We start from the raw sequence: 23,545 nt of genomic DNA, 5'->3' as shown, positions 1-23,545 counted from the left end.
GTTTGGCCTGTTCACAATCAATAAACATAAAACGCCAAGTGGCTGAAGTACTCACCTGATACTGGTCAGCCCTTTCCTCAGACAAGCACTTCACTTGGCACTACGATGATGCGAAAGAAGTAGTATAAAAAACCACGTGCGACAATGATGCTCGAATGCGTAACGCGGCGCGTGCGTGGTCAGCGGTGTCCACTCGAACTAGGTCAATCTATAGTGTCGCGTTGTAAGCGGCCAGAGAGTCGTTCAGCGCCCGATGCGAAGACCAGGGTGATGCCAATTGCTCGGATTGTACATCAGCCCCCCAGATGGCGCTATATGCTATTGAATGCGAACAATAACGGCGCAAACATATGTCTTGTCCAACTCTCAGGTTGTGGCTTCATCTACAGGATCTACTTTACAGTTTATAACCTGCTCAACCTCAATATTTGCATATTAGGAAATTGACTTGAGAAGTCGCTCTTGCTAATCTAAACTAAAATTTTGTTTTCAAATTTTATTTGTGTATACGATAGTATATTGTAAGTCTGTGATCAGGACTGACTTGGTTGTGAAAAAAGAATATCCAAATCTAATTATGTTTTTTTTTGTTTAATTGAGAGCATTATTGTCTATAAATTAGTAATACGAAAAGTTTTGTTATTGATTGTGGCGTAATAGTGTGAACGCATATAGTTGACATGCAGAATTGAGTCTTCTGGGGTTAAACTGAACCAGGTGGGTCTACCACATCCCGCGACGATCTCCAGACTGGCCTCGATAGAAGAACGATATTATTAACGCTGCAATACACGTTCCGATAGCTGGCAGGAGCCCCTCTTTGAAACTTGGCCGAGATGGGCCACTAAGTATAGATTATCTGTACGGTTATGATGAATTTTACACCATCAAAAAGTAGAGATTTCAACGAAGAAAAAGCAAAACGACTTTTTTGATAAAACAGACATTTTGACGTGAGTTTTTTTCTATTCAAAGTTAGGGTTCGTTTTCGATATTTAAGTTAACATAAGGGGAAAAAATTAATATTTCAAATAAAAATATACAGTGTATTAAGAATATAAAAAGATAACGATTCACCAAGTTTCGTGGAAAAATTATACATTTATATTTATTTATAAATAATGTCTGGACAGTGGCTGGTACTTTATTCAATAGTGTATAAATTTACCCTCAAAGCTATTATGTATCTCATGAAGAATTAGTTACAAGCAATCTCATATTTCTAGTGTTATAGTAACGAACGTATATTAAATTTTTATAAATTTACTGACATGAACGGTCATAATATTTATTTCTTTAAATTTTTCTTTGAGAGACTGTCTATAACCAAGCTGATACATAGCAAGAACAGCTCTTGTTTTTAGAGAAACACTATATCAATGTCAGCAGCATGAGCCCACAGCAAAATACCGTACGTCATGATGCTGTGAAAATAACTGAAGTACACTCATCGTAGCCGTATGCCGCAAAGCTGAGTCTATCTGCTAGTTGGGCAATATGTGAACCCCACTGGAGCTTTTCATCTCTCGTGATACCCAAGAAGACCGTAGTGTCCAAGTTCCAACCTCTGATAATTTATAAGTACGTTGGTTTGTACTTTTTTTATATTAGAGGGGGCAAACGGGCAAGCGGCTCAATGGATGGGGAGTGGTGAGGTAACCGCCCATAGACATCCTCAACAACAAGAGATGCGTTGCCGGCCTTTAAGGGTATGCTCTTTTCTTGAAGGTCTAAGTCATATCGGTTGATTCCGCAAAGTAGCTGCGCGAGGCAATAAATTTCTTGCAAAACGCGCGGTTGTGGAATGCCAGACGTCAACATGATGTGGACTTTGCACGTAATGGAATTCGGCCGCTGGAATCAATACTGAGCACTCCCCGTGATAAGAAGGTGCAGAGAGAACTCACATCTCTACGCCACGCCAAAGATTCAAGCCGATCGGAGATCACTTGATCGTTAATGATTAGTTGTATGCTGTCAAATGGAGTAAGCTGGTACTGGGGAGCACCCGCCCTGAGGAGTGAACAGTAGGTACTCCATATGAGGCCGAATTTGCGCCTTATATCGTTGCAGGCGGTGGCTTATAGTGAAGTACCTACGCTGTATTGTGTCATCAGCAAACAATACAATCTCATGGCTATTATAAGGCTTGTTGTTTCGCCGAAAATCGAGATAAACCGTTTTTTACTCTTCAGGCTCAGGATCACGCCAACGACACTATTTGTTAGAGCGATAAAAACATCACCAGTAGTTTGGTAGCAGTGCAAATCTTAAAATTGAACACAGCTTCATTTCAATAATTTTTATTACATTACAAATTTCTTACAAAATTTTTAAACGTTCGGATAGGAGATTACATATAAGTCTCTAACATATATTTTTTAAATCTCCCCTAGCTAACTCATTGCAGGGCATTAGGCAATCAAAGATGATCATTTTAACCCCCAGTAAGATCACCTGTAAATTATTTTTCCTTATATTTTTGTTATATTGTCTTCCTTTTGCAATGGATCTTATAATCATTAATCGTTTTATTTATTTTTTGTTTCAGAAATTATCGACCGTAGTCTAGAATGCTAGCTGCTGTCTGCGTCGTCCAAATGGACGCTATGAAGCCGCAAACAATCAAGAACATACAGACAAACAGACAAAAATTCTATAAAGTAGTTTTTTGTTTTCGATATTGCTTGTAGAACACACAGCAAGTATTCAATGTGCAGTTTATACTTTTTTATTGAATATCAGTGTTGAGGAAACCAAACAACAGTTTTATAAAATATACTTTAATGAAAACATATCGTTTTACAACTGAATACATACATAATATACAAGCGTCATATCTTATCCATAATTGTTACTAATACTTGCTAATATATTGGTCTTTCATGTTTCACACATACATACATACATACATTAAGTAGTTTAATGAGAAACCTAACCCGCAGTGAATCACCATGGTGACCAGACTGTGGAAATGTATTACCGATTATTATCGACACTATGATTAGTTACAAACTTAACAATGTAATATGAAGTTATGTAGTTGAAGTTTAATATGAAGACTGTTCAGTTTAAAATATAAGACTTATTTATAAGGAGGATTACATATTATTATTATGCTAAATAATATGTTGTAAAAAATGTTACTAAATCTATGCACTGAATGAAATTGGAGTGCCGTTTGTTTAATAAAAAAAGTATTCGTAAATGCTTTTAATCCTTATAGACGATATTTGAAATTTTAATCTTTCTGTTTTTACGAGACGGGCTGTCTCCGAAATATCTGTACCGACTTAGCCGGCAAATGTTCAAAATGTTTGAGGTTCCCGCCCACAATATTTATTGATTGCCGCAATTCTAATATTATAATGTAAAACACCGGGTTGGTGATGAGTGTGACTCCCAGTATAAACTAGGTGATGTAGAATATGATATAACTAGGCTAGACTAAATATAAACTTTATTGAAAATTTAATACAATTTATCAAATGTATCCAAATATCGCTATAATTATTTATACAAATATTGAGTTTTAAATAATCCCTTCTTCATCTCGGGGTGAGTATGTAATGTAATGAGACAAGGTATTTAGTATATCAGGTATATTGTGCGATTATTATAACAAACTCATGTCTATTATTTCAAATATTACTTGTTCTAATAACGCTATCTACCTCTGTTTTAATCGTATCATCTTCTCTCTCTACTCTTTCATTATCGTCCATCAAATCCTCCACATCGTCTAGACTCGCTTGTCCCTTGCTATTCTCACTCTTTTGTTCTTTTCTCTTTCTATCTCCATTCTCTTCCAACCCTTCATCGATTATTTCCAATCGAGATCGAGAGAAGAACCGCTGCAGTGACTCCAGTTTGTCGAGCGCTCGCTCACTCTTCTCTGAAGTGAGGTTCGTGTCCTCCGTCATACAGGAAGTATCGATTCGTTTGGATTCGGATATCGATTCAGACATATCGGTAGTGGATGTCGATTTATCGACTCTCACGACCTTGGGCTTTAATATAAAACTCGGTGGCAGGTCCGGAATGTTTCTTAAATCTACTAAGCTGTGGGATTTCTGAGTCGGACTCAAGTCGAACTCGCGGCTGAACTCCTCCGTGGAGGGCACCGAACTGTTATCGAACGGATAACTCTGAATCCTGTCTTCTATATACCTCAGCAATTCATCGGCACATAGTCTAGCCTGCGTCGCACGATCTTCTTGAGACATCTTCCTATCCACTCTAGAAGACGGCTCGTCTTCTTCTAAGATATCGGATAGCTCAACGCTGTAAGGGTAACTGAAGCTGCACTGTGGAGGGTTCATGTACGCGTTGTAGTTGTCAAGGTCTTCCTGATCGCTCATGGTGTCATCCATCATCTGTAGCTCCTGCACGCGCCGGACGGCCGTCTCGCAGATCTCCTCTATGTCTGATTTGATCTGACTCAGGTCTACCATTGTCTCTGATATCCTCCTGGACTGGCTGCGATCTTCGAACCTATCTATCACGGTGTCCTGCGTGTGCAGAGTAGAGTCTGATTTGGTTTTGCTAAAGTCGCTGATGGTCTCCAGCTTACTGATCGTCGTCTCAGACTTGGATTTTTCGGAAAGCGGAGTCACAGACAAGTTGTTATCTTTAGTGGTGTAGGTCTCCATGTATTTGATCAGCATCTCGACAAGCGTGTTGTCGTCAGGACTATCATCTATGTAGGACATGCTTCTGATGTTAATGTCTGATTCAGAGAGACTCATTGCCTTTCCGGTGATCTCTATTACTGGTTTGTTCCACTTCTCGTCCGAACCGAATAGAAACTCCATCAGTGTTATTTTGTGGTCATCTTTATTTTCTTCACTTTCAGCATGGCCGCTTGACGCGAGGAATTCTATGAGCGTTTCCATTTTCTGTTCAAGTTCCGTATTAACTTTAGTTGGAACGTACACTTCTTCAGTGCTCGCTTCTGTCTTAAAACAGCTTCCTCCACTGCCTTTTCTATCATATTTTTGACTCTTGACGATTGTGAAGAAGAAGTCTATCAAATTAGCGACTCTCTTCTCCGTTCCTTCTTCTTCATCTGAACTCAAATCCGATTCTTCTTTTACTATGGGACATCGTTTTTCTTCAAATTTTTTAGCAAAAACAGTTTCTTGCACAACTTGCAATAAGTCTCTCGCTAGTTTAACTGGCGATTTTGATTCGATTGTATCATATGTACCTTGCGAACGCCGTCTGTCTTTGTCTATCTTGAAGAAGTCCCAAAGTGATCCTAACTCTGACGAGAGTGATGCACGATGGTTCGCCAAACTCGTCCCGAGCCGGCGGAACACCTGTTGACATTAGAAGCATCAATTAAAAGCAGAAAAGAGTTGTGCAGACATTATTGAACGGTCAACGGATAATAGCGATACCTCTCCGTAAATTTCTAGAGTTTATGACTTTTGTGAATTAGTAAGCAACACCGTGGTGTCCTCCGAGCTAACAGAATATATATAAATATATTGGTGATATTGAGCCGTTCTTTTTGCTATTTCTTTTTCATCTTATACAACCATTTCACAATCTTTGGCTAAGATAAGTCAAGAACTGGATCTAGGGCAGAGCGTTTTACTCAATGACGCCCTATATATATGGACATATCATTAGCAGTCTGATAGCAGAACAGCAAAAGTGTGCTTAATGTGAGCACACTTTTCTCTTTAGTCGTATACTTTGTGTCAATTACCAAGCCTGTGTATCCTATAAAAAAGTGCTCAATTAATAAATTGACGACGTAAAAAAACAATCAACACTGTTGTAAACAGAGATGTCTTTTCACCGGTAAGTTTGGTTTGCAAAATACGTAAATAATTTAGTAAAACGAATATTTTTTCATTAAATATACATATATAGATACAATTATTAACAAATATTCAATCCCTTTCTCAACAACTTTTCAGAAAGAGACAGATGAAAGGACGCGGCCAGCACACAGTCGGAAATTTATTTATTGGTCTACCAGCGATTTTACATAAAAATATTTCTGAAATAATTAACAATTTAAATTATATGTGCAGGGTATGCAAAATCATTTAAAGGTAAACACAACATGCTAATTTCGCTTATCAATACATTGTTACAAATCTAAAAGTTAGTTAAAAACTAAAACCAGTGAAAAAAAATTATAAACAATTTGGAAGTGTGAATTAATCAATTGAGAATTGTTAAAAGGATAGTTAGGGAAACAAATAAGAAATTGAAAATTTGTATTTTGTCTACAAAACGTCATTGCCGGAGAATGTGAACGGCTTACGTGAAGAACAAACAACTATATATCTAACAGACGTGACGTTTGATTCTTGTTGTACACAGCAGTCCGCAAATCTGTTAAAGCTAATTTTTTAGCTTTCCCGTACACGAGATGAAAGAGAATTGGCGCCAGCAAAAGAGAGATTTGAAGTCTTTTGTCATTTGCTCAAATCATTTACTCGAGGCTAATTTATATTACACCACTAAAGGATTTAAGCGTTTAAAAATTCATGCTCAAAAAGTAAGATAAAACTTTGTTTAACCTTACAAGTATTGAGAACTCTTTCAAATGTCAATATATTTATTCAGATTAATTAATTATTATTAAACACGCAAAGGTCCAATTTAGCCACATTTATAATTTGACAAAAGCTTTCATGCAAAGATATATTGGTGTCCGCTTACACTACATAATATGCCAAACAGATACCCTGGAAAAGATGTCTAAGTATTAGAGATCAGTTTTTATCAAACTAAATTGATTTCCAGGGAACTAAACATTTTCATATATACCAGTTTACCGAATTATTTTCTGTAAATAAAAATATTATATTTGAGTGTTTGTTTCTCTCATTATAGGGTTACCTTAACTTATTAGATCCGAATCCATTTAGACAGATAAAAAGTACAAAATATAGACACAAACCAATAAATAAACATACAGATTAGTGCCTTTATAATATGAGTGTGATTTCTGATTATAAACGTAAAAAACCTCCGAATGAACATATCTTGATCAGAAAATAGGGACAGACTGACAAACGTAAAACTTATAGCAACCCACTTTTTAGTCAGGGTTTAAAAATATACCTACTCTGCTGATGTCACTGTTCAATTTGGGTTCTAAATTCAAAAGAAGCAGCTTAATCTGAAAAAGTGTTTACATTGCTACCTATTACATTGCCCTACCAATAATATCTTAAACAACTGGAGTTAACGCAGGAATGTATTGTATGGATATGGCAGTCATATGTGCCATATTCTAGCAGTGTAAAAACAAGTAATTTAACATGTACTAGAATAAGTGATTATTGTAAAATGGCAAACCTGATGCACCAAAACATGCAAGGATTATTTTGTAAAGAACTTGAACTTGAGTTATTTATGGATCATAAAGATATACATATTTTATGTTTAACAGAGCACTGGCTCAGAAAATATGGCTATATAACTTCAGTGGTCATCAGGTGGCAAGTGCGTTTTGCAGAGAAAAGGCTACACGTGGCGGTTCTCTTATACTTGTAAGTAAATTATTTAAATTCAAAGAACGTGAAGATATTGTAGGCCTCTCTGTTGAACGTACCATTGAAATAGCCTGTGCAGAGCTCGATCGCGCCATTGTTGTTAATATATACAGACCCCCAGATGCAGTATATGAATTATTTGATAGTGGATTTGGATATAGATATTGGAGGAGGTTTTATTAAAATTATGGAAGTCGAAGAAGTATATCATGATATGTGGTGATTTTAATATTAATTTATTAGAAAAATCCACCACCAGTATTAGATTCAGATCTTTGTTGAAATCATATGATTTAACCAATATTGTCTCAGAGCCTACTAGAGTAACCGGCTAAAGCTGTATTGATAACATATTTTCAAATTATAAACCCATTTCTCAGGCAATAATAAACCAACTGAGTTCAGACCACTTTGGGCAACAATAAATGTTCTAAAATTAAAAAGTTTACGTTTGTTCCTGTGAATAATAGGCGGATGGAGAAATATAGAGGTAATGTGTCAGTTAAACTCTCAAATTTGGATTTATTGAAACATAACATTAATCCTAATGAAATGTATGATATGTTATTTAAAATAATTAAAACAGAGTTTGCTTCTATATTTACTTCAAAGACAGTCAAATCAGGTGGTCTCTTGTCATTTAATGATTGGGCAACAGCTAGCATTCATAGGAGCAGACAAAGGCTATATGAACTATATAGTGAGAGATCATTATATAATCATAATGCATCTTTTCTCGAGTATGTTAAAAAATACTCTAAATTATTTAAAAGTGTTTGTTCTATTGCAAATTCTATGCATATAAGACAGATAATTAAAAATGCACCGAGTAAAATAAAGATGACTTGGAATGTGATTAACTGGGAATCTGGAAGAGTGAAAGTAGCGGTCTTTCATTGAATACAATTTATCAATAAACAATACTATAATTCAATCTCAGCAGGAAGTTGCTTCTGCTTTTGAGATTTTTTTTTCTGACATTCCAGTTTCTATCACAAGCATTCTTGTCTCCTACACCAGTGTTGCTGAGTCACTTCTTCTGAAAAATGTTAAAGAATGCCAACAAACTTTCAATTTTAGTTTTGTTAGCCCTGGAGAAATAATTAAAACTTTTAAGTCTCTCGACATGAAAAAAACTGCTGATATATGGGGCACTTCTGTTAAAATAATAAGTTCAATAATTGATGTCATAGCACCATATCTTGCAATAGTATTTAATACTTGTATTAATCGTGGCGTGTTTCCTGACCTTCTGAAACATAGTAAAATTACACCAATATTTACGTCGGGATGCTCTTCTGATCCGAACAACTATCGTCCTGTGTAGGTTTTGCCGACCCTTAGTAAAATTTTTGAAAAAATAATTTTAAGCCAAATGCTTACTTACTTTAACTCTCATAAATTACTTCATTTGAAACAATTTGGCTTTACTAGGGGACGTTCAACAACGGATGCAGCTGTTGAGTTGATCAAGAATATTTTTGATGCCTGGGAGGAATCACAGAATGCACTTGGCATCTTCTGTGATTTATCTAAGGCTTTTGATTGTGTTCAACATTCAACGCTGGTCAGGAAGCTATACCACTATGGCATAAAAGGAACTGCGCTCGATCTTCTGACTTCATATCTAAATAATAGAATTCAGAGGGTCGACGTGAATGGCAGGAGATCTCCTGGGACTCCTCTCAGTATGGGGGTACCACAAGGGTCTATTCTTGGACCGTTCCTCTTCCTTATATCTATAAAAATGATCTTCCTAATCTTATTGAGAAAAAACATAAGGTAGTATTGGACGGACGACACTTCACTGATTTTCAAAGTGAAAAGAAACCAAGCTATGTATGACGAAGTGAATGATATTTTATCTGACATCGTGTACTGGTTTAGCGCTAATAACCTATTGTTAAATAGCAAGGAAACTAAATACATTAAATTTACCGTACCAAATGTCAAAAATGTAAATGCAATTAATGTTTTGTTAAACGGAGAGGTGATAGAACCGGTGGAATCTGCTATATTTCATAGCATAACTCTAGATTCCAAATTACAATGGGGCCCCCATATTGAAGGATTGGCGAACAGACTTAGTTCTGCAGCATACGCGGTTAATAAGATTAGACAATTAACTGACATAGATACGGCGCGACTAGTATACTTTAGTTATTTCCATAGTACTAAGTCCTATGGTATATTGCTATGGGGCAACGCTGCCGATATTAATACAATATTTGTGCTGCAGAAGAGGGCTATTCGCGCTATTTATAACCTAGGTCCTAGAGAATCATGGAGAGCAAAATTCAAAGAAATTATTACATCTTGACTGTTGCTTCTCAATATATTCTTGATAATGTAATGTATGTTCATAGGCACATAAGTGAATTTGCCAGAAACTGTCATAACCATAATGTTAACACCAGGAACAGACATAAACTGATGATGCCTACTACTCGGCTAAGTCGAGTTAGTAAGTCTTTTGTGGGGCGATGTATATGCTTTTACAACAAGATCCCAGAAAACGTTCAAAACAAAAGTATTACGTTATTCAAAAGAATTGTTAAAAAACGTTTGTGTGGTAAAGGTTATAAAATAAAATAAAGTAAAAAAGCCTTTTATTTTTTATTATACTAAATTACATAATTAAGTTAAGCTAAATTTAAAAATTAAAACAAACTTATAATTATTGTTAGTAAACTTAACTTAACTTAAGCCTAATATTATAAGAACTTAAAAAGAGAATAGTTTTATGTTAGTATTATTTTTTTCTATTTTTTAATAATAAATGTTTAATTAGTAGTATGGGCCCCTCTTTGGGTGAAGGCCTCCTCCATTTTTTTCCACACTATTCGGTCTTTGCCCAATATGCCAGTCTTTTCCAGCGTATTCAATCACATCATCAGCCCACCTCTTACACGGTCTTCCAACTTTTCTAATGCCCACCGGCCCTTTCCATTTCGTTGTCTTTATCGTCCATATATGACCGGCCCATTGCCATTTTAGTTTCAATGCGTGGGTCAGTGCATCTTTTATTTTTATTCTTTGTCTAATTAGAAGATTTCTTATCTTTTGAATTTTTCTTATTTTCAATATACTTATTTCTATTGCTCTCTGTGTCGTTCTAATTTTTTATTTTACTTTATTCGTGAAAGTCCATGTTTGACATCCATATAGAAGACAAGGTACTAAGCATGTCTCAACTACAGTTTTCTTCAGCTTTAGATTGAAATCTCCCTTTAGAATTTCTTTCAAAGACCAAAATTTTTAACAGGTTAGAATCCTTCTTCTTTCGACTTCTTCTTCGTTGGAATTTTTATCAAATGATATTTGTTTGCCTAGATATATATATTTTTCAACGTATTTGATTTCATTGCCGCTAGTGGTGATGGGTATTTGAAAACTGTTGGTCATCACTTTGGTTTTATTGAAATTCAATTTTAATCCAATTTTTAAACTTTCTTTGTCTAGTGAATTGATCATATTTTCTAGGCCTTTTGGAGTTTCTGCTAGTACTTCGATGTCATCAGCGAACCTTAGATGACTCAAGAAACAGCCATTAACTATTATGCCTTTGTTTACCCAGTCAATTTGTCAAAATACATAATCCAGTACCAAAATGAAAATTTTTGGGGACAGAGGGTCTCCTTGTTTTACTCCGCGTTCGATTTTTATTGACTCTCTTCTTGTTTCCAATTTAACATTACTGGTACTATTAGAGTAGATGTGTTTTATTATGTTCTGATACTTTTGAGGTACATTAAGGGATTTAAGTGCTTTCCAAATTGAATCTTGACTAATACTATCGAATGCTTTGTTTTAATCAATGAAAGCTGCGTAAAGTGGTCTATTGTACTCTTTATATTTTTCGAAAACTTGTTCTAAGGTATGAATATGATCCATTGTACTGAAACCTGAGCGAAAGCCAGCTTGTTCTACAGGTTGTTCGTTATCAATTTGTTGTGTTATCCTTTTTAAGATTATCGAGGAAAATAATTTATATATGTTTGCCAGTAAATTAATAGGCCTGTAGTTCTCTATATTGTTAGGATCGCCTTTTTTATATAATAATATGATATCTGATGCATTCCATTGTTTCAGTACTACTTCTGTCTCAACTATCATATTAAATAGCTTGGTCAGATGAGGAACAAGAATGGGTGCATAAATTTTAAGTATCTCATTAGTTATATTGTCCGGGCCTGGGCTTTTATTTGTTTTTAGGTTTTTAATATTGTCATATACTTCTGTTTCTTGTATTATAATATCATTTGTCTGTGTACATTTATTATTTGTATGTTTTGTTATTTCAGACCTCAGTTCCTCTTCCTATGTTTTACGACATAATTCTTTATAAAAATTTTATGCTTGATCCATTATATATTTTCTAGTATTTGCTATGGTTCTTTTATTTTAAATTTTGGGGATCCATGTTTTATGAGTACACAATTCTTTGAAAGCTCTTTTTACGCTACTGTGCTTTTCTAAATTTTTTGTGATAATATTTTTCCTATGAGTACTGTAATCTTTTTTATCGATTTTTTAGTTTATTTGTAAATTTTACTCAATTCTTCTTTAAGTTCTTTATTCTTATTTTTTGTATTTATCAATTCTGTTCTTTTTTTAATTAGATTGTCTGTTTTTTCACTAAATATTCTGTTCCAGTTTTTCTTTATCTGCACTTTTTGTGGTGTAGGTCTTTGTAATATAGCCTCTACTAGAAAATTGTAATAAGTTTGTACATCAATTTCTTTTTCCCATTCCCTTTGTTGCTTTTCCATGTAACATTTACAGTGTTCTAAGTAATTCTTTGTTTCTTCTTCTGTTTTTGGGATGGGAAGCTTTGTACTGTATGACCTCCTACTCTTCTTGATACAACTTAATATAAAAGTTAGTCGTAACAGTCTATGATCCGACGGAAAATTTAGTTTACTTAAGACCACAAAGTTTGTGACAGATTTTGAAATGAATGAATGAATGAATGAACACTTTATTATTAATAACAAACACAAACCACACAGAATAATACAACTAAGAAAGACTTAGAGGTAAAAAAAAAAAATTAAAAACTTATACTTAGCATAAAAATATACAAATGATAAAAAAAAAAAATGAAACAAATGTATGCATAATATTATAGTGATTATCTTAATTTAAAAGTACTGTGTAGCAGTCATTGTTATTAAAAGGAACTGACTCAGCGTCATGCTGCATTGGAATAATACCAACACAGCGCTGATTTTCAGCAGCCCCCAGGTGACCCATTGAGTAACTATTAATGTTAAAAAATAAATTTAGTTTTATTAAAGGTTCCATCATATTATTTTTAAAGATGATAATTTGAAATTAGCTTCTACTTGTTCAGAATATTACATAAATATACATACATACATAAATATTAAAATAACAGCAATTGTAGAAATATTTGCAGAAACAAATTAAAACTTCGATCCCATTATGTATTATTAATAAGATAAATCTTATAATGTAGGACTTATGCACATAATTTGTAAGCAGATACTTAATAATTTAAATAGACGTAAGGATGAGATTTTTAACTTTTTTCTGGAAAGTTCCAACAGTCTTCAGATTGCGAAACGGTGGTGGTATATTATTCCAGCACTTGGTGGCACTGTACCTAAAACTTCCTCTAAAAGAGGCGGAATGATGGAGTGGGACTGACAGGACATTGAATGCGAACCTTGTTTCAGAATTTAACTGGCTGCGCTGACCTAGCTATTCCAATTTACTATATAAATATTTTGGCGTTTTTGTCTTAATCATACCAAAAAGAAGCGTGGCTAAATGAAGTCGTCTACGAGCATCCATATTTAAAATATTTGCTTCTTTGAGGTATGGAGAAATGTGTTGTCGGGCCGGTATGTCCCAGCAAAAACGAGCACATGCATTTTGTACTCTTTGTATTGACTTTCTTGTTCTGCCAAGCAGCCTCGGACCATACACTGTATCGGTATAGTTAAACTTGGATAGAACAAGAGCTTCACAAAGACGTATGCGCAATTCTGTGGTTATAAATGGTCTAATTTGGTACAAAACTTTTAATGTATAAAAACTGTTGGAAATGACTTTATTTATATGCTTCTCAAATCTTAAGGATTCATCCATTATCAACCCAAGATTGCGAACTTCTTGTACGCGTTCGATATCCTTATCATTAATGAGTACAACATTGTCATTAATGAGTAATTAACATTGAATTCATTAATTAATTCTAAGCCGTTACAATTGCCGAAGATCATAAATTTTGTTTTATTCGGGTTTAAAATCAGTGAGTTTTTTTCAGACCACATGAATATTTCATGAAGATCAGCATTTATAATATCTATTGCCTGTTGGGCTTCGTGTGGCGAAAAAGAAAAATATAGCTGTATATCATCAGCGTAGATTTGATAATTGCAGTGTTTAATTTTTTTAATTATGTCTGCAATATATATTATAAAAATAAGGGGCCCTAAAATAGAGCCCTGAGGAACTCCCCTCGTTATAGTGTCACGTTCTGAAAATTTTGTGTTACCCTGCTCATCTATCACTGAGACCGTCTGTGTTCTATTAGTGAGATAGCTTTCAAACCATTTAATACTATTTTCACTAAAACCATAGTACGCTAGCTTGGAAAGTAGGAGATTTATATTTAAAGTTTCAAAAGCACGTGAAAAATCAAGAAGTATTAAAATTGTTACTTTTTTCTCCTCTTGCGCTGCCAAAATATTATCTACTACGTCAATGAGGGCCGTAGTTGTGCTTCGCTGTTTTCTGAAACCGGATTGGTGATCCGGTAGTATATTTTGAGCTTCTAAGTAACTCATCAATTGCTTATGCACAATTTTTTCTATAATTTTTGAAGGACAGGGAAGTATACTAATTGGTCTTAGGTCGGAAAAATTGCGTGGTAGGTCATTTTTTGGCAGAGGACGAATCAAGGCATGTCGCCAAAGGTCGGGAAAAGTATTAGTTTTGAAAGAAGTGTTAATAATGTGTGTTAGTATGGTTAAAGTCTGTGATAGCGTGAGGAGCAGCATGTCTAGAGAAATGTCATCAATACCAATAGCGTTCGACTTGAGCTCTTTTATAGCCATAAGAGTAGAATTTTCGTCAACAGTCATAAAGTCAAAAGTAGAGTTACCGAAACGGTGAAACTCAAAATACGTAAGGGTTGATAATGTTACTAGATTAGTTCCAGGGATATTCAAAAAGTGAGAATTAATTTTATTTGGATCATTTAAGTGGGGCGGTAATGGGTTGTGTTCTTTTGATTTTATGCGAATATTATGTTTTATGTGTTTCCACATTTTTTGAGGATTATTAATATTAGAGTTAATGTACGTATTGAAATACACTTGCTTTTCCCTATGCAAAGCCTGAAGAACATACCGTTTTAATTCCTTATAGAATTGTATATGTGACTCAAGTTTTGTTTGTTTTGCTAATTTTTGTGCATCATCACGACGTTTCATTATTAATTTAATGTTATAAGTAATCCATGGATATTGGGCTTCTTTAATATGTATATTTTTTTTTGGCGCGTAAAAATCGAACAAATTTATAATATAATATGTCAGCAAAGATACAATTTCATTTACATTAGTTAATAATAATAATTTTTTCCAGATAATATTGTTCAGCGAATAAATGAAATTAATTGAATCAATGTCTTTAATAGGTCTGCATACAATATGTTTAGGTTGTGTTTTATTTTTTGGTATATTTAATGTACACGTTATAAATGCGTGACTACTAAGTGACTCTATGTAGTCTACCCCTATACTCTCTAAACTAAGCGTTTTATTTGTACAGACTAAATCTAGAAGGGATTCTGAATGTGACGTAAAATGTGTTGGTTGCGTTACATGTTGCACTAAACCAAACGCTGTTATAAAGTTTTCAAACTTTTTATAACTTAAACTGGTTTTGTTTAAGCCATCGATATTAAAATCGCCTAATATAATTAAATGCTCACACCATACAAATGAGCCAACAGCTTCTGTGAGTGTATTTAGAAATAAATCGACATCCAACAATGGGTCCGATATGCTGTACATAGGACACATGTTTTTCCTCGCAATTTAAGTTTGACCCACATTTGTTCTACTATACATGTTTGAGGCGGTAACAAAACCTGTACTCCTATATTTTTTTTTTATAAAAAACCCAACTCCTCCCCCGCGCGAGCGAACGGCAGGCGGGCGCGGAACATGAAGCAGTCTGTAGCCAGCTGGTGCTGGCGCGCGCCCCTCCTCCCCCGCGCGAGGTCTCGTTTATGGCCAACAAATCCACACCGTGTCGCTGCACTGCTACGAGAAACTCGTCATGTTTCGTTCCTAACGAGCCAGGGTTAAGAAGTCCAATTTTTATTTTATCACTATATAACATTTTTCGAAAGGTTATTTTGCAAGTAGGATTGGAATATGAAGTCATATTTAAGTATGGTGATGTTGCAGTATAAAGAAATAATAATAATATATAAAATAATGCAATAATAATAATATGCACATTTTCTTTGTGCAACATAACAATATGTTCTATTGCTATTTATAAAATAATAATAATGTAAAATATTATTTGCTGCAAATATTAGAGATACATTAAATCCACCACACAGTACTTTTAAAAATAACACCAAATGTGATCTGAGCAGATGTACAACTATGATGTCGCCTACGTGATATATGCAAATAATTGTTGACACGCAGAAATAATAAAAGAAATTAAAATGAGGCCGACAGTATATACGAAATAATAAACAAATAAAACAATAACTAAAAACAGCGATAAAATCAAAAAATAATACAATATCTCTATTTATCTTTTGCAATGAGCAGTATTTAGCAAAACTATCTAAAATTTTATAACACAATATATAGAAATATCTTAAAAAATGTCTTATTAAACTTACAAGGTTATTGAAGTAATGAGTAAGGATATATTTTTTACCAAAATAATATAGTACGTATAAATATGTTAGAAAGTTGTAGTTACTAATATTTAAGAACAAAACAGAACAGTTATTCAAGATAGAAGTTGAAATATATAACTCCAACGAAATTAGAGAGCAAAAACCTGTGTTAGGTCCTCCTCAGAACCAATGGTATAAGTTTTTGATGTGCTGTCCCTTCTGGCATGGATGCGCCCGTCCCGTGTCCAGACAAAGCGCCAATTTTTCTCACGGACCATTTTCTCTCTCACTAAAATTTTGGTGAATTCGTCAGGGCAAAATCGATTTCATTTTTGACTTTTTGATCTGGCGACATCTACGTCCATTTATTTTTTGTTTTTTATTATAAAACGTATTAGTTATTGACAGTTTGTGTTCAAGAGCATATTCTATTAATCTTTCTCTTCTTTCGTTTCTTTGTCGAATACCATATTTTCCCATGACCATACTTTCTCTTGTTTTAGGTTGACCTATTTTTGCATTGAAGTCTCCTATAACTACAAGCTTGCTGTCTGCTAAATCATGCGCTTTTTGAAGGTAATCATAGAATTTATCAATTTCTGTATCATTTGCTTTTTCTGTAGGTACCTGTAATATTGAAATTTTTATTTCGTAAAAAGACATTTGTAGTAATTTGACAAGAGTAGCACTCTTTCTGATATTCCTCTGAAATTTGATATATTTTGTTTAAATCTCTTCTTCACCAAGAATCCTACTCCATGCTTGCCTTTAGTTTCTCTCATGTAACAAAATATATATTCTTGATATTCTTCTATACTGCAGCCTAGTCTTCTTACTTCAGCAAGTCCTATTATGTCACAATTAATAGATTGTAATGCGTTAGTTAATTCTAAAAGTCTTTCTACCGAGGATAATGATCTCACGTTGTATGTACAAATTTTTAATAATTCGTTTTCTTTGGATGGAGGGTTTTGGTCTAAATCCTCTCGATGACCAGTCGGATTGAGGATTGGTTTCTTATTTTCCTTATAATTATTATTGTGTTTTTGCTTGTTTATTCTTTGCGGTTTATTGCGGTGGCTGATGATTATTTCCTATGCTGTGTTTTTATCTCTGGTCATGATTAGCGTTAACGATGATAAAGTGCTGCTTCTTTCTCTCATCACATCAAACGCGTTTTTTCTATTCACTTTGTTTGAGCTATTAGTCTGTTTGTGTATTTGGCTTAGAGGTGAAGATGGCTTTATTTTATGTCGTTGGGTAGTTTTCTGAGGAAGTACTTTCTTAACTATGAGTTTATCAAATTTGATAATTGCAAAGTTTCCTTTGCTTCTTTCTTCCATCATCTTTATTTTTAGTGCTTTTCTCTTTTCAATAACTTCCTTAGAGTAATCATCGCTGACATAAATGTCTTTAAGTTTCTTCTTGTATTTTATTATTTCGTATTTCATCCATCTGTTCGTTAGTGAAATGAGTACTGGCCTTATTTTTCTGTGTTCTTCTACCTCTTTCTTTCCTAGGCTGTAAATGTAGTCAATATCACTGTTACTCAAGTTTATATTTAATTCGTTTTTTTAGTTTTTCTACTGCTATTTCCAAAAGATTAACAGTTGATCGTTCATTCTCTTTAAGTCCGTGTAAAATAATATGTTTTTTTTCTATTTTGGTTCTCCATATATTTTCTCTTTTCTTTTAGGTTTTGTCTTTAACTCTTCAATATGAACCATTAATGAGGCCAATTTTGTATCCATTTGCGATACTATCCGTTCAGTTTGATGTTGCATTTCATTTTTTATTTGTTCGAATAAATCCTGCAGGTCTTTCATATCAATATTGTAATTGTTTTTGCGGTTAAAATTTTTACAGGGGTTATAAATGAATGAAGTGGTATGATATTACTAAAATTTTGCTTTAGAGTATACTAAAGGAAGTGGTAATAATATATTTTTTAACATAGTAAAATGAAAATAAATAAAATAATATTATATCAGTTTGGATTAGAACCGGAATAGCCGATGCTCAAATCCGTTCTCATTACCACTAGGGCATACTGTATTTACGTAATAAATCGAAATATATGAAGTGATGCCTTTCAAATACCAAACGTTATGAGCACGATTGCACTTAAGTTTGTCCAGTTTAAAGCTAAGTTCATATGGCCGCGCGGCACCGCGCGCCGACGCGCGATGTGAGAGTTCACATGACAGGGTATATACGAGCGCCAGTCTGGCATTAACATTGATATACAATGGACGTGGAGGAGGCAATTTGCTTGTGGATTTTATATAGAAGACTGAGACGTCGCAGAAGACGACAAAGGCGATACTGGGTGCATCCAATATTAAGTGACAGACTTTCTTCAAGCCTGTTTGTCACCTTATACCCTAAGTTGAGGTTACATGAAGAAATTTTTTTTAATTATTTCCGTATGTCAGTTGCAACCTTTGATTTTTTATACGATTTCATTGAAAATGATTTAAAATCCAGTGAAAATGCTGTAAGATATTGCATATCACCAAAAGAAAAACTCATTGTAACATTGCGGTAAGTTAACTGTTTATTAATCATAATCACAGTAAAAATTATAAAAAATAAGAAATTATGAGCGAGGCTTCTTGGCAAATTAACTTTTAGTTTAATTGAACAGATCTAATTCTTGAGAATCTTCGTATGACGGGTCACAAGTAACATCACCCGGGGGTGATGTTGCTTGCGATGAACTTGTGGGAGGTGAAGTGTATGAACTAGTTGTATAGCCATATTGTGTTGATTCTCTATCAGAGTACTGCATTGGGTTGCTATATTGAGAACTTTGAAATGAAGCATGATAGTTTCTGGGTGGTCGTTGTGAGCTATATGAAGTAGACGGGTAGTTAAAATCTTCAAGTGGCTGTGCTCGTGTAGCTTGGTATCGTTCTAATAAATTATAAATTTCAATTTTCAGTTTTAAACGCCGGTTTTCAGGAACTTTTTTTATTTCCCTAACCAATGAAAGACAAAATAATTTATCTTCATCGTCATCTTTCTTTTCTGCTGCATTATTATTTCGAGTATTTATGCTTTGTTGTAAAAGATTTGCAAAATGTTCATCGGCAGGGTGAAGTTTGAATTTTTTCCGGGGCACATTTTCTGTTGAAGCTTGAACGCCGCTGCTGTTAACTGCACTATCCAAATCAGGATTCTCTGTAACTTCCGCAACATCAAGGCTGTTGTCAGTTTTTCGTTTCTGGACAACTTGTTTAAGAAATGACAATCTTTGGAAATACGAAAATGAAGATGGTGTTGATGCTGAGGAACCAGACTTCAAATGTTTTGTTTTCTTAAGTTCTTTTACATAGGCATCTCGTAAATTTTTCCATTTTTTTTGCAAAATCGATCCTAGAAAGTAAATAATTAATTATTAGTTTTCATTGCAAAACTATTGAAAAATGTTGTACGATACGGGTGCATAAAGAGTCCTTATGACCTACTCGTACTTTATGCAAATTGTACTTTGTGCACTTTAGGCTCACGTGCCACACTGTAAACACTCGCTATGAATGTGTTTTCTTTGTAGCACTTATTCAGTAAAGATTTCCTTAAAAGAAATAGACATAGACATAGAATTAGGAATAGGAATAGGAGTAGGAATAGGAGTAAGTAGGGGTAGGAATAGGTATGGGAATAGGAATTTGACGAGGAATAGGAGTAGGAATAGAAATGGAATATTTATCGTGGCACGTGAGCATATGCACTTTATGCTCGCGTGCCACACTGTAAACACTCGCTATGCTTGTGTTTTCACTGTAGCACTTATTCGGTAAAGATCTACTTTATGCACGTGTATCTTAAATAACTATTATGTTACAGGTACCTAGCAACTGGTTCTTCATTTGCAGAGTTACAATATGGTTATAAAATTGGCAAGTCTACGATATCGGGTATAATTAAGCAAGTGTGCCAAGTTTTTTGGAGAAATTTAAAAACTTTGGTCATGAGTCCACCAACAAAAGAAATCTGGACACAAATATCTATACAATTTGAAAATAAAGCATATTTTCCAAATTGTGTTGGAGCGTTGGACGGCAAACACGTTCGTTTAATACAGCCACCAGAATCAGGATCAATGTATTACAATTATAAACACTTTTTCTCATTAGTTTTAATGGCTTTATGTGATGCTAACTATTGCTTCATATGGATAGACGTTGGAGCTTACGGAAAAGACAGTGATTCGGGTGTTTTCAAGGAAACGTCATTATTCAAAAAACTCTCAGAAAATTCGTTGAACTTACCAGAGCCTAGATCTATCACAAATAATGAGAGCGATGCATTTAAACTACCATACGTAATTGTAGCTGACGAGGCTTTCGCTATGACTAAAAATTTGATGAGACCCTATGGTGGTAAAATGTTGTCAAAAGAAAAAAAAATATTTAACTACCGCCTTTCTTTAGCACGAAGGTATGTCGAATGTACATTTGGCATAATGTGTAACAAGTGGCGTATCTTACACCGGCCAATAGACGTGAAGATAGATTTTGCTGTTGATATCGTCAAAGCTATTTGTGTTTTACATAACTTGGTAAGGATGAGAGATGGTATAAATCAGGATGATATGATCAATCCAGCGCCATTACCTAATGTGAATCCAACTAACAGTGGACGAGCAATCCATGAAGTAGATAATATTCGAACTAAATTCACAAATTATTTTGTTACTGAAGGTAAATTAGATTGGCAAGATAAAATGGTGTAATAGGTGATGATTTTATAAAACTTATTTTAAATAAATAAAACTAATTAAAAAACAACTTACCCAAATTTTTCTTTTTTTCTTCGGAATCATCATTTTTGCAAAAAATTAAAACTAGTTCTTCCCAAGACCTTCTTTTTAATATTTTATTTGAATAATCCTTAGAGTTAAGATTCCAAATCGCATCTCTTTTTTCGATTTCGTCGATAAGCAAATCGATAGGCACAATGTCATCTTCGGTACTCATTGCATCGATCTATGTGTCTTTCCGTCTCAAGGCGCGCGGATCAACTGAACAGGTCGATACAGGTTTGAAATACTTGGGCCGCGCGGCAGCGCGCGGTTCTAGATCTTGCGCGCGGGTCAGAGCGCGCCGCGCGTTGGCGTGCGGTACCGCGCGGTAATGTAGACGATAATTATCGTTTATATTGATCTTGTGCCGCGCGGTTCGTAGTTCCGCGCGGTACCGCGCGGCCATATGAACTTAGCCTAAAAGTACCTTCACAACTGTATTTATTTTTCACGAACACATATTCACTTAGTTAATTATTATAGCACAAAATTACGATTTTATTTAGTTAATCCTTAAAATCCGTGAATTGTAGTTCCGTGTTATGGTGTATAAGTGTTAGTTTTGCTTTGATTTGTCACTAATCTAAGACATTTAATGGTGACGCTGGAACCACTAGAAGTTTTGATTTCACAGTATTAATTCAAGATTCACTTTAAATTTGTGTAATTTGCTGCTGGTTATTGAAGTACGGACAGTTATCTACTTTTTAAGACTAAGGTAATATAGATTTAACAACTAGGATAATTTTAAATTAACTTTAACAGAGAGTAACGCTTACTTGAAACCGAACACACCGCAGTAGGATATATAGATACTTAATTAAATAATATATTATATTGTTTTCATTACAAAAACAAAATACTGCCCTTATAATCCTTCAGTCAATTCCTCAATCAGCTGTCGGCAGTGTAGACCAGGGTCGATAATTTTTGAAACCAAAAAAAAATACAGTAGGATGAAACCCATTGGAAGAGGACGAGAATATAACAAAAATTAAGGGAAAAATAAATTACGGGCGATCTGAGGTCGGGAAGTGGAAAAAGGGGGGGGGGGGGGGGGTTTCCATCCATATTTTTGCTGCTACTTATTAACAGGTGTGAATTTTTTATGAAATGCCTTTTGTTGGACTTAAATTTTCCGAACATTTACAATTGTAATATATATATTTTTTTGAGAGACTCTCACCATGAGAAAGTAGATATTTTAATGAACAAAGAGCCCCCAAACTTTTTGAAAAAAGCTGATATTTTGACGTCAGAATTTACGATTGAAAATTAGGGTGCTTTTTTGATATTAAGTTAAAATAAGGCGAAAAAATTAATATTTTAAATCAAATAAATTACAGTGTATTTGGGACAATAAGGTAAGTTTTCACCAAATTTCGTAGAAATATATTTTTTTTGAATAAGATATAAATAAAAACCCAAAAACTTGGTTTTTTGAATTTTTCACCTAAAATTTTGAGGTTATGTGAAAAAAGTGTAATTACAAAAGTTGTAGATCTCTGTATTACCTACAACTTTGCCAGTTAACTTTTTGCCATAGGACTTGTAGTTTTGCCGGAAATCGAGATAAACGGTTTTTTTACCCTTTTCCACTTCCCGACCTCAGATCGCCCGTAATTTATTTTTCCCTTAATTTTTGTTATATTCTCGTCCTTTTCCAATGGGTTTCATCCTACTATTATTTTGTTTCACTTTTTATCATTTGCAAAGGCTTCGGCACTGGTCTAGTGTAACTTTAGGTAGTTATATTACAACAAGTAGCTCAACGTTTGAAGGATGACGCAATAGCTCCGAGCACAACAACACTAAACTTTAATTTCACTTTGAACTTTATTTATCTATTATCAAGTTTTTCTAACAATACATATATTTTATTTGGGTGGAAACTATACTTTTAAACTTAATTTACTCATGTATATGCAGTATTTCTTTTTATTTCAATTTTTAACACTACGTCAATGTTACCACTCCTCACATCCACCACGCGCAACGGTAAAGGTTACTATAATATAAATGACTTTCTTAATGATACCACAGACTGGGAATGGAGCGACCGCCCTCAGGCTATTAAATAATAAGTTTACTTGTACAATGTTACTTTGTTAATGTTACTTTAATTGTAAAACATATTTTTGATGAAAAGAAAAGCCCACTGTGTTTGTTGCGCCCATTCTTCTCAGGTCTGAGGCATTCATTTTGGCATTCCAAAAAAAAATTACCACCCATTGGTGGTAATTTTTTTTGACTTTCAATAAGTGATTTCACATCCTATTTTGAATAAAAATATTTGAATTTGAATTTGGC

At 34.2% G+C, this 23,545-nt stretch overlaps 3 protein-coding genes across 3 annotated transcripts in view; 1 reads left to right on the top strand and 2 right to left on the bottom strand.

Annotated features, from left to right (window-relative positions):
* Positions 1-2,787: 2,787 nt before the first annotated feature.
* The window catches only part of LOC126973534 (1-phosphatidylinositol 4,5-bisphosphate phosphodiesterase epsilon-1-like), a 75,960-nt gene continuing 55,202 nt past the window's right edge, over positions 2,788-23,545 (bottom strand). The window contains exon 24 of the mRNA XM_050820878.1: positions 2,788-5,321. The gene's annotated coding sequence lies outside the window, so the exon portion shown is untranslated. The remainder of the gene's footprint in view (positions 5,322-23,545) is intronic.
* LOC126973255 (uncharacterized) lies at positions 18,569-21,221 on the top strand. Its single transcript, XM_050820462.1, has 2 exons — positions 18,569-18,972; positions 20,278-21,221. The coding sequence occupies exons 1-2, from the start codon at positions 18,677-18,679 to the stop codon at positions 21,164-21,166; spliced, it is 1,185 nt and encodes a 394-aa protein (XP_050676419.1). The 5' UTR covers positions 18,569-18,676; the 3' UTR covers positions 21,167-21,221.
* Positions 18,960-21,638, bottom strand: LOC126973270 (uncharacterized). Its single transcript, XM_050820482.1, has 2 exons — positions 21,227-21,638; positions 18,960-19,806 (listed from the first exon to the last, which is right to left on the bottom strand). Exons 1-2 carry the CDS (start codon positions 21,408-21,410, stop codon positions 19,064-19,066), a joined length of 927 nt encoding a protein of 308 aa, XP_050676439.1. The 5' UTR covers positions 21,411-21,638; the 3' UTR covers positions 18,960-19,063.

This window comes from Leptidea sinapis, chromosome 29, assembly GCF_905404315.1.
Source record: "Leptidea sinapis chromosome 29, ilLepSina1.1, whole genome shotgun sequence".
In the NCBI taxonomy this organism is placed as follows: domain Eukaryota; kingdom Metazoa; phylum Arthropoda; class Insecta; order Lepidoptera; family Pieridae; genus Leptidea; species Leptidea sinapis.
Note: the sequence above shows the minus strand (reverse complement) of the source record. Positions and strands in the feature narration are given on the sequence as shown.